This window comes from Stigmatopora nigra, chromosome 10, assembly GCF_051989575.1.
Source record: "Stigmatopora nigra isolate UIUO_SnigA chromosome 10, RoL_Snig_1.1, whole genome shotgun sequence".
NCBI lineage: Eukaryota > Metazoa > Chordata > Actinopteri > Syngnathiformes > Syngnathidae > Stigmatopora > Stigmatopora nigra.
In genome coordinates this window covers 13,739,475-13,751,485 of record NC_135517.1, presented here as the reverse complement: position 1 = coordinate 13,751,485, position 12,011 = coordinate 13,739,475, and the positions used below count along the sequence as shown (strand labels likewise).

General features: G+C 40.1%; 1 protein-coding gene across 1 annotated transcript in view; it reads left to right on the top strand.

Moving 5' to 3' along the window:
* The window catches only part of itga7 (integrin, alpha 7), a 39,297-nt gene extending 28,594 nt beyond the window's left edge, over positions 1 to 10,703 (top strand). Inside the window, exons 13-26 of the mRNA XM_077726879.1 lie at positions 197 to 366; positions 1,128 to 1,277; positions 1,392 to 1,507; positions 2,941 to 3,127; positions 3,196 to 3,270; positions 3,800 to 3,879; positions 3,981 to 4,058; positions 5,364 to 5,466; positions 5,932 to 6,138; positions 6,424 to 6,540; positions 6,611 to 6,724; positions 6,796 to 6,894; positions 7,390 to 7,515; positions 9,978 to 10,703. Of these exons, the coding sequence (XP_077583005.1) occupies positions 197 to 366; positions 1,128 to 1,277; positions 1,392 to 1,507; positions 2,941 to 3,127; positions 3,196 to 3,270; positions 3,800 to 3,879; positions 3,981 to 4,058; positions 5,364 to 5,466; positions 5,932 to 6,138; positions 6,424 to 6,540; positions 6,611 to 6,724; positions 6,796 to 6,894; positions 7,390 to 7,515; positions 9,978 to 10,130 (1,775 nt within the window). The 3' untranslated portion in view covers positions 10,131 to 10,703. The remainder of the gene's footprint in view (positions 1 to 196; positions 367 to 1,127; positions 1,278 to 1,391; positions 1,508 to 2,940; positions 3,128 to 3,195; positions 3,271 to 3,799; positions 3,880 to 3,980; positions 4,059 to 5,363; positions 5,467 to 5,931; positions 6,139 to 6,423; positions 6,541 to 6,610; positions 6,725 to 6,795; positions 6,895 to 7,389; positions 7,516 to 9,977) is intronic.
* The last annotated feature ends 1,308 nt before the right edge of the window (positions 10,704 to 12,011 follow it).

Below are 12,011 nucleotides of genomic sequence, written 5' to 3'. Positions count from 1 at the left end.
AACACTTTCTTATCATCAGTAATTGGATTGGATTGGATTGGATAACTTCATTCATCCCGTATTCGGAAAATTACATTGTGGCAGTAGCATAATAAATCAGTTATTGTGACTTGCTCCAAAAGCTTAATTTTTAGGCATCCTATTGATAATGCTAATTCTCTTTATCTCACCCTGACTTTGCATGTCTACCTTCAAGCTCTGGTGGTGCTTTTTGAAGCTGACTCAGAGCGCAGGAAGTTGGGCTTGCCGCATCGTGTCAACTTTCTGGGCCGGAGTTCTTTGGAGCCAGAGTACATGCAGACCGAGGAGGTGGAGTTGCATCGCCAGAAGCACCCGGCATGCGCCACAGCTACTTTCCAGCTCCAAGTTAGTAACGTTTACTTGATAGTTGTCAGGGCCATTAGGTCAACAATGTACAACAATGCCTATCTGTTCTTAGGTGTAAAAAAGATATGGATCACATGAAAATGGAGCCTTTATGACATTCCCATATTGTCATTTTTTCTGTTGGTTCTGTTCCCAAATCATAGAGGATGAGCGTTTTAAAACTGAAACTAATTTAACGATGCGTAAACAGGGGAATAGCTAGTACTATATTTTTTATTAATTCATTTTCTACACCACTTGTGCTTGTGCTGAAGCCCAGTGAACTATGGGCACCAGACAGGGGACACGCCATATTGCTGGCCAGCCAAATGCAGGGCACAAGGAGACAGACAACCATTTACATTCACAATCTTACTTGGGGCAAATTTTAGTGTTCAACCAGCCTACCCTGTATGTTTTTTTGGAATATGGGACGAAACAGGAGTGGATTAGTACATTCATTCTTCTTCCAAACCGCACATCCTTGTAAGGGTTGCTAGAGCAGCTGACTTCAGACGAAAGGCAGAAGGCACCCCAGACTGGTTTCAAGGTTGAAAGCTTTCATTTCTTAAGAAACTCTGCTTAGTAGCAAATCCCAAGACCACCAAAACATGTGAATTATAGGTAAAACACATTAAAACAAAAATCATTGTTAAAAAACTTTTAAAATGAATAGTCTCTAATGAAATAAGATATTAAAGAGCAGCCTCTGTTACTTGGGGGAAGCCAATAATTCTATCCTCTCCATTAACTCCGTGTAGGACAACATCCGGGACAAACTGCGGCCAATCTCATTGGCCATCACCCACACCATCAAACCTGTGGCGCCGCGCAGACACTCTGGAGCCAAGCGCCTGGAGAAACTGGCTCCTGTTCTCAACGTGTCGCCCTCTAATACGCTGCATTCAGAGGTTAAGCTAATGATTATTACTACTACTACTGCTACTTGTGTCGATAAATTCAACATTAAAAAGTCTGACAGTCAGGACAGTCTTTTATTTAATGTCCATTTTTATTTCTTTAAGGTGAACTTCCTGCGCGAGGGTTGTGGCTCGGACAAAATCTGCCAGAGTAACCTGAAGATGAGCTACCGCTTTGGAACGCGCCCCCTTACCTCTGATCTTTTCACCCCACTACCAAAGTTAGTAGATAAAGAACATTAATTCAGTGTAGATTTTGTGGATGAATTTGTTTGAATTGCATACATGCTTATTTGGCTCGGTATACATTTTAGATTCATGCATTCTGGTTGAGTGAGCAGTAATACCAACTTCTCCTAATTAATTAATTTCATTCTTTTTTCGTACTGCTTATATACAAGGGCCACGGGTGTGCTGGAGTCAATCCCAGCCAACAACATACACCAGTCAGGGGACTGAATTGGTGATCAGCTGGTTTCTGGGCACAAGGAGACAAATTCACACTCATTTGTACAGGCAAGTTAGAGTGTTCAACCAGCCTACCATTCTTGGTTTTGGGATGTGGGTAAAATTCAGGGGAAAATGAAAATTGCACCTGGCTGAACTCTCGTTCTCAGAACTGTGAGCCCAATGCACTAACCACTCCTCACCGGGCCGTATACCCAATTATAATTCCTGATCATTTTATAGTATGCCCTGTGATTGGCTCACCACCAATTCAGGGTTTCCCCCATCTGATGCCTGTTGTTGGGTGGGTTAGGCTCCAGCACCATCTGTGAGGGAGGATAAGTGGTATAGAAAATGAATGAATGAATAATTTAATACCATGATATTGTCTTACATATAATTTGTTCAAAAACTATAATTATTTACTGCTTAAAAAAGATGAACATTTAGTGTATAGTTATACCCACGTCTCAAGAGATCACTACGCAACTACTGTTCAACAGCCATCTCCTCGAAAATTCACAAGAACCTGTCTGTTGGATACAAAAGATTAAAGACATTATGTTCACTGGAAAGGGCAATGTGAAATTGTTTTCCAGCTAAGGAGGTACAAGCGATTCAAAGACTTTTTTATTGTCATTGGATAGGGTACCCCGTGACCTTCTCGTTTTTTGTCAGTCTGTGTTTTGGGAGAAGGCATTTAGACGAATGGGTTAAGTTGATTAGTTGCTTTATAACTGATGTATGGCTTGTGTCACAGTCTCATCTCATCTGATTTTCCGCACCCCTTTATCCTCATTAGGGTTACGGTGGGTGCTGGAGTCAATCCCAGCTGTCTCCGGGCCAGAGGTGGGGGACACCCTGAATTGGTGGCCAGCCAATCGCAGGGCACAAGGAGAGGGACAAGCTAACACACTCGACCCCATTCTTAGGGGCAATTTAGTGTCCAATCGGCTTGCCATGCATGTTTTTGGAATGTGGGAGGAAACCGGAGTACCCGGAAGAAACTGACGTAGGCCCGGGGAGAACATGCAAATTCCACACAGATGGACATGACCTGGATTTGAACGCAAGACCCCAGAGCTGTGAGGCCGACATGCTAACCACTTGCTTCACCGCGCCGCCCTTGTTTTACAGTATGGGGGTCAATTCCATTTTTTAATCATACTTAATGAGTATTAACGCTGGTCTTCACTGTGTACCTCAGGGATGAAGACAACGTACAGGTGTTCTCCTTGTCCGATCAACGCGTAGTGGTGTTAGAGATTACCATCACCAACATGCCCTCTGACTCACTGCACCCAGAGGAGGACGGTGACGACGCCCACGCCGCTCAGCTAATCGTCTCCCTTCCGAAAACACTCTCTTACGCCGGTTCTAGGGTGCCTGCTCAGGTGCTTTGGGGAGACCACGTAATACACGTTGTTGATATTTAGGGCTAATTTTGATTTCTTGCTTCCAGATGAGGTGTCAGGCTAACCAAAATGGCTCTGAGGTTGAATGTGACCTTGGGAATCCAGTCAAAAGAAACACCAAGGTGAGACATTTGGATTAAATATTTATTTTAGTATTTCTTAGTTAATTAGTTAATTCATATTATTATTAATTATTATATTAATTTTATGATTGTTCCATTGAACTTTTAACATTCTAGAAAATGCTTGAAAATACGTGGTTGATTTTATTTAGTGCTTGTTATCTGAACTTGTACAAACAGTAACTGAATACTGCACACGTACGAAACTTATACAACAAACATGCCTTATCGATATATAAATATATATATATATATATATATATATATATATATATATATATATATATATATATATATATATATATATATATATATATATATATATATATATATATATATATATATATATATATATATATATATATATATATATATATATATATATATATATATATATATATATATATATATATATATATATATATATATATATATATATATATATATATATATGTATATTCTGTTATTATGATCGTATAATATAGTAGGTTTGATATATGTTAATCCTACAACACCTGCTTATTTTTAGTTGAAATTCACCATCAACTTGAGCACGGCCAATATCACCATTGAAACCACTGAGTTGTCCGCAGTCCTCCAAATGACAACGCAAGTACCTTTTAGTGTCATTGAGAGGATTTCTTTTAAATGACTACACATTGTTTTGTCACTTCTGATTTTATATTCTATTTGTATTCATTTGTCCACAGGATCAGTGAGCAGCCTGACCTGAAACCAATAACAGCGATGGCTAAGGTTGTGATAGAGCTCCCTCTTTCCATCAGTGGGTCAGTTATATTTAAATTTAGTAACCACTTAAATATTGTTCTAAATAGAAAAAAAGCCTCAATTTACATTTTCAGACTTTAAATTAAAGGAAAATGCAATGCAGTATAAGTGGAAATGTTTTTGAAAAAAAATCACAAATGGCTGACTAAAAATAAAAAATAATAAAGAAAAAAAAATTAAATATGCGGGAAGCAGGAAAAGGAGAGGGAAGAGGTGGTGCACAATTTAGGCTTTTTTTAAAATGAAAAATAGTCATCAATACAAAAAACTGGGACAATGTTAACAAAATAACAACTGAACGGGGAAGACGCACACCAACAAAGAGGCAAAGCATTGATCAGAAAATACCAATGAGGGAAACACGTAACAGTTGAAAATACTCTCAAAACCACAAATGCCAGAACACAAGATTTATATACTCAAACAGTGGTTGATTACAAAATACGCCTGCTCACACAAGGGAAGGGAAGCCAAGAGGGACACAACAGGCGAAAAGCATACAATAATCACATGGAGAGCACACACAAGGAAAACACACGCACACACACACACACATCCACCGAAAACCGTAACAAAACATGACAACTTAATGTTGAAAGCCAAGAAACATAATATTTAAGAATAGCAGTGTTTACATCATTGCTGGTGTATTTGAGCGTCTTGTCATCCAGATACAGATATCTCAAAGTCATTTTCTCTTTAATGCACAGCAATATGACTTCTTCCAGTATCTTGTCCGAGTCAAACTATTCCCTTACCCTTTGTATCCAGGAAATAGGACAAACGGCATAGTATATCATGCTTCACTTTGTCTTTGCAGAATATCTGACAAACTGACCATGACAAATAAATCCCCAAAAGAACTATCTTACTTTCATCAATAAACAAAATATCAGCCCTTTTTTAGGGCAGTCAGTAGTTTCTTAGTCAGTTAGTAAGCACATCAGCACGTCTTGGATGTGATTGATGTGGAGGCCTTTTTGCCTGTGAAAGACTTCACATTGGTCTTGCAAACTCAGGTCATTTTAAATTATTTTTATTCCCTGTCTTCCTGGTTTTGGCCGGAATTTTAAAGTGTTTGATATAATTTTAGTTTATGGTCGTGGGTAGGGTTGAGTTATTGAATGAGGCCTCATGGGGCGTGCTTTGCGAAGGTATACGGTATGTGGTTGGGTGTAGTGTCTCACTGTTCAAATATCTCTCGGCCAGTCGTAGGGAAAAGCCAATTGATACTCTTCGCACCCGGGCCTTGTACACATTTGTTCTGCAGTGGTCATCACTGATGTGATTGCGTGTTACTGCAGGATGGCTCGTCCTCACCAGCTGTTCTTCAGTGGTGCTGTTAAAGGGGAGAGTGCAATGAGAAGTTTGGAGGACGTAGGAAGCCCAGTGGACTTTGAGTTTGTGGTGAGTATAACCAACCATTTTTGTATGTGCAGCTCAAATCTTTTATTCATTCACTCATTTTCTCAACAACTTATCTTAACAAGGGTTGCAAGGGGTTCTTGAGCCTATATCATCTAACCAGTTCATTCTCACACTTATGCATAGGGGCAAGTGTTCCCCTGAGCTACCACACTTGTTTTGGGTTGCGGGAGGAAACTGGAGGACTAGGGGAGAGCATCCATACACCAAACAGGGGGGACCCATCTGGAATTGAACATCATTGAATATCAGTAGTCGTAGTATGTTGACATTAGATCTAGAAAGGCTGGTCTTAGTAACCTAAATAGCTGGTGGGGATTGTACATGTAGGCTATGCGGAAGAGGGTCGCCAGGTTTCAGGACGTAAGAAATCCTTCAAAGGAAAACACATTGAGATTCCTTTGACTGGCCCATTTTGTGAAGTTAAAGCGTGATTCTTTCTTTTAGGTGGCCAACCCTGGGCAAGCACTTCAAACGCTTGGCTCTGCCTTCCTCAATATCATGTGGCCTTACGAGCTGGCCAATGGGAAGTGGCTCTTGTATCCAGCGAGCCTGAACTTTAATGGACATTTGGCATCTCATTGTACTCCAGTGGGGGCTATCAACCCTCTGGGTCTGCATGATCCCTTACCAACATTGCTTGGCAATCAAACGGTGAGTATAGAAAGATATGAACAAAACCGTCACAATCTGTAAGTTAACTAATTATATTGGGAAAAAAAATCTTTGTTGGAGACCCCAAACTGTCCATTGGTTGGGATGTGAGTATGAATATCTATCCAAAGTCAGGTAGTATAGGTTTTATCTCACTCATAAACCAAATACAAACTAAGTGTAAAATATAATGGATTAATTCAGTAGAGAAATTTGAGTTCATGTACTTTAATTAAATGCATTTTTCAAGGAACACTATAAACAGTTTTTTAAAATTACATTTAGGTTGGACGAGCACGCCGCTCCCACCCGGATCTTGAAGGCCAACATACAGCCAGCGGTAACGTGAGACGAACCTCTCCAGCTGTGGCTGCTTCTGAGAGGCGCAAGTCGCTCAAGCTAGTGAGAGAAGAAGAGGAGGGATATAAATCCTTAATTTTTGGGTATACTGATTTTTGTTTCGGTGTGACAGAATTGTCTCCTGGGGTCCGCACGCTGTGTGATCTTGCAGTGCCCTCTTGATACCTTCTCCGGACAGGCGGTCCTTAGGATTAGCGGCAGACTGTGGAACAGCACTTTCATTGAGGTAGCATCTGCATTAGTAGTACATACATTTTCTATTCTATTTTCCTCATACATGTATCCTCTTCTACTCAGGAATTTCCAACAGTTAGTGCTCTGGAGCTGCTGGTCAGAGCCGAAATTACAGTTAAGTCCACAATCAAACATCTTCGCCTGAGGGATGCAGCAGCACAGGTAATATTACAATAGTCTATTGCTTTATATTCCCACAGCAAGATGCTTAATGTATTTTTTTGAGAATATACGATATGTGTGGGTGGCCCGGTGGGGCAAGTGGTTCAGAAAAAGAGATGATCTTAACTCCCATTCACCACCGAGAACCCTGGTGAGGGTGTGGAGATCAACGAAAATGACACAGCTGTTCCAGACGTTGTAGAATGTAGAGGTTCACTCGCCTGATTTTGGTCGCAGTATCTTTGTGAGAACAGATGCTCATCTGATTCTTTGTGTACCCCACGGCTGACTGGGGATCAGTCTACTAAGGTGTAGTCTCCAACAACCCCTGAAACCCTTATGAGGTCACACGGTATGGAAGATGAATAAATGGATGTCTATTGTTAACCCATGTGAAGGGTGTGTGTGGAAACAAGCATTTTATCTAAACCCCATTTGAATATATTTATTGAATCCCCTGATTATCTAACTCCATCAGTTTATATGTATTGACAGGTTTCAGTGATGATTTATCCCGAGCCTGGTCTAGTGGATCAGTATTCAATCCCTTGGTGGATCATCCTCATTGCAATCCTGGCAGGCATCCTTTTGCTAACCCTGCTGGTCTGCATACTCTGGAAGGTACGAACATAATATAAAACATTTATTTACATCTCCTCTATGATCATTGGGAAAAATGTCCCTGCATCATTCTGCTTCATTACGTTTGTAGCTGAAGAATGCACATAAATGACCGAGCTTAGATGATATTTGCAGTCTTATAAAAGATAAAGATTCCACATATTTGGTGGAAACAACTCTCATTATATTCATTTTCACTTCTTTGATTCTTCATTGATCCTTTTCACTTCCGTCCAATGCCCCATCTTTCACACGGCAGTGGGGCTTCTTCAAGCGCAGTGAGAAGCGCCAGCAGTATGAGACCGAGTACTACCGTGCCCATTTGGGCATCCAGCCTTCGGAGGTGGAGAAGCAGGCCTCGGAACTGTAATGAGAATACATTTCAGTCAGGCCCACTCTCCCCTCCTTATCCCTCGCTCCAAGCGGTAAAGATGGCCGCCAGACAGTTGATGTTACGTGCTTTTGCCTGCTTTCACAGAGGCCTGGTGTTCACAAGGACAATGTAAATAAATATAAAAAGGGATATTACAGGAGCAAATGTTTTTTTAACATATTCATGACCCTTCAGCTCTTAATTATTCAAATGGTGAAGGGTGGTATATAAATAGTAGTTAGAACTTCCAATTAATTGATTTAATTTTAATTTCCTCTATTGAACTTTTGCTGCAATTTTTGGACAGACCTGTTGATTAGCTGTAAACATTAAATCTGAGTAGCAAACCGCATTTGGTCGTATCTAAACCAAGTTGAACCATAACGCATAGTACAGAGGTGGGCAAACTGGTCCCCGAGGGCCGCTGTGGGTGCATGTTTTTGTTCTAACTGAGCCAACACAAACAGTTCAACCAATGAGGTTTCTGCTGGAACAACAAGCACTTGACTGCAATCCACTGATTGCACTTCTAAGATACCAGATTGGTGGAAAGGTTTACTCTTATAGTTTGGAACGAAAACCCGCTCCCACTGCGGCCCTTTCTGGAATTGTTGACCTATGTAATAGGTGTCAATACTTTAAAATGGAATTTTTATATCAACTCTTGGTAGAAATAAATGTTTTTAAAAAAGCCAAAATGCACTGCACATATCCACATATCTATTGATATGTAATTTTTTAAAAATAATTACTTTGCCATTTGAGGAAGGTAAAATTTTAAAAGCCTTTTAAAAAGACAAATACAACAACTCCTATTACAAGTCCTACAATTAAATTTCAGGACATATAGTGCAGAGAGGGTTAGCCATGTCCGGTTCTCGAGAACCCCTATCCGGTCTGTTTTCCTCTACCACACTTGAATTAAATGATCAATTCATCAGCAAGCTGTCCAGAAGTTGCATGCCGATTCAGATTATTTGATTCAGGTGTGTTGGTGCAGGGAGACATGGAAAACAGACTGGATAGGGGCTAAGGCAGATCGGACTTGGCCACACCTGTTATAGTGTATCAGTTCATCCTGTGAACACCATGTAGCCAATCTCAGCTGTGGGTTTTTCAGATGCCTGTTATGCTGTGGTGCTGTGAACTTTCAACACTTGTTACACATTTGCTTGGCCTGTCACGCTTCACAACCTAATGACTGTTTTATCTCGTTGTGTCTTTGTGTGGGTGCCGCAATCACCAAGTCTTCTGTGTGTTTCTTGCGAGCACATTGGCAGTTTGTGAATTAACAACACTGATTGAAAAAAAGGCTGACAATGTTTTTGGATTGAGCACTCAGCAAAATGTGTTTACAATTCTTGTTTGTAATCAACCAACATGTGTAGGAATAACAAATATAAAAACACAAAAATATTAGCTTCCACTACTATGACTATATTTCTATTACCAAGTCTTTATTTGAAAGATTGAATTGTTTTACTGCCGACAGTGGCCGCTACTGTTATCTGTTGACGCACATTGTGCATTTTTTGAGGTGTTCAAACTGACCTTTTCAATGTTGGTATCTGCGGTCGTACAAGCCTGAAGTGTTCAAGGGTCTACATTCAGAATTTATTTTGTTTTGTTAAAAAAAATCGTATCTTTAAAGACTGAAGTATTTTTGACAAACGCATTATTTAATTAAATTAAATTTCAAAAAAGCACAATTTTACCAACCAATGTCCCAGTTCAAACCTAGTGACTGGTCTCAAATCATTGAATCCCATGACTTATTCTTGATCGTATTCATGATCTTATCATCACATGAGCTGAATGAAGAAAGAAGTTCATGATCAATCATCAATATTTTTCATTCAAGAAAACGGTGCTCTCCTCTTTATTGCCATTTCCTCATTTTGATAAAGATGATACCAATATACACATGCCAACGGGCCAATAAAATTCCATTGATGGTCAAGGAGGCTAGCTCAGAATGATAGCATGGAATTGTGCACTCTGAAAAATAATATATCTGTGAGTTAATTATATTAATTGTGTGAATTCTTTCCTTCCTCCTCCCTCCCTCCCTCTCTATCTCTGTGCCCAGTGTGGATTCTTCCAACGAGCCCATGTTAAAGAAAAACTGCCTCAGTATCACGCAGTGAAGATCCCTCGCCAGGAGCGCCCCCAGTTCCAAACAGAGAAAACAAGTGTTCACAAAAAGGAATGGACCACACACTGGAGCGACGGGACTTCATAAAATTTAAAAAAAAAAACACTCCCCCTCCCCAATCTAAACACAACCCGACTCATCCTTTTGATCGAGTTACTCGTTTGGTGCTCAAACGATGTTGACGCATGCACGTTGCAGAAGACTGGATCTCGAGCACGTAAGAGACACAGGGCGACTGCACATCCATTGTGGAGTATCTGAACCTTATATCTAGTGGATGTAATATGTATGGAACTTGGGTGATGTAGCCTGTGACAAGGACTGCTATTTTCATAAATGCTCTAGCACTGACTTGCCACATTAATGGTAGTGTCTGCGAGACAGACCTGTTGAAATGGCCAGATTTCAAACCCTCAGAAAGGTGCCGTTTATTTTGCTATTTTTGGGAGGACCCTGGTGTGCTTGGAAAAGGTTTAGCACCATTCATGAAACATCAACATCAACCCTTATCATTCGAAGCCACATTAGAGCTAGGGTTTGTGTGAAAATAATACAAATGTACAGTAAGGTCAAATTAACTTGAATATGAAAAATACTGATAGCCAAATACTCTTTATTCTAGTACTTTTCAATTTGTTCATAGGGATTCATTTATTCATTTTTTTTTTCTGAACCGCTTTATCTTCATTAGGGTTCCATGGGGTGCTGGTGCCCATCCCAGCTGACTTTAGGCCAGAGGCGGGTGACATGCTAAATTGGTGGCCAGCCAATCCTAGGGCACAAGGAGACAAATGACCATTCACGCTCACACTCACACCTAGGGGCAATTTAGAGAGTCCAATCAGCTTACTATTTATGTATTTGGAGTGTGGGAGACACACAAACCACTCATCTGCCGGGCCGTAACTCTAATCAACTGTGAACTACTAGTCAATAGAACTGGGATAAACTTCAATTACCTCCAACCCTAATAAAAAGTGCTACAAAAAAATATTTTTGGGAGAGTATAACTAGAATATAAAACCAAATTGTCAATATATCCAACCTGTGTGATTGACAAATTGAAGATCTACTTCAGAAATCGACAGCATTTACCCCCAATGTAGTGGACTTTATTAACATCCTCTGTTCACAACAGCTTAGACATAGTTTCCATCAAGTATTTAAACAGGTTTGTAAAAAGGCATTCTCACTGCTTTTCATTTGAATTACATTCATAGCGTTTCTTTCCATATAGGTACTCACATGGATTATCTGTATGTAGACATCTATTAATGAAGGAAAAGCCCAGTTATCACAGAGTCGCAAAGCAATATGAGTATCTGCAAAACAGATTGCCAAAATACCTGATGCCTGCATTTTACTCTTTGCATGTGTGTTTTAATTGCATAAAACTTTTTTTGCGTCACACCCAATATAATCTACAACAGAGCATCAAGGCCAAACACAGAAAGCAAAAAAAAATGGGTTCTATCAGTTTAATGTGATATTATTTACAAGATTAAAGTTGAAATATTCAGAAAATAAAAACATGTTGTAATACTGCAAGAAAAAGTCCTAACGATTGTGCAAAATGATGTAATGTTATAAGAATACATGGAAAGATTTGTGATCTAATTTTGTGTCTCTCATCTTATTTTCCTCCGCTTATGCGAGGTTGGATTGCGGGGGTAGCAGCTTCAGCAGGGCTGCCCAGATTTTCCTCTCCACAGCCACTCCATCCAACTCAAGAGACTCGACATAGTCTCCCCAGCACATCCTGGCTCTGTGGCCTCCTCTTAGTGGAATGTACCCAGAAAACCTCACCAAGGAGGCATCCAAGGGGCATTCCAATCATATGCACGAGCCAACACTTAAGACTTCTCTTGATCAGAAGGCTCTGTGGCTCTACTCCAACCCTTTCCCGGATAACTGCGTTTCTCACGTTATATCTAAAGGCGAGTCCAGACATCCTGCGGAGGACACTCA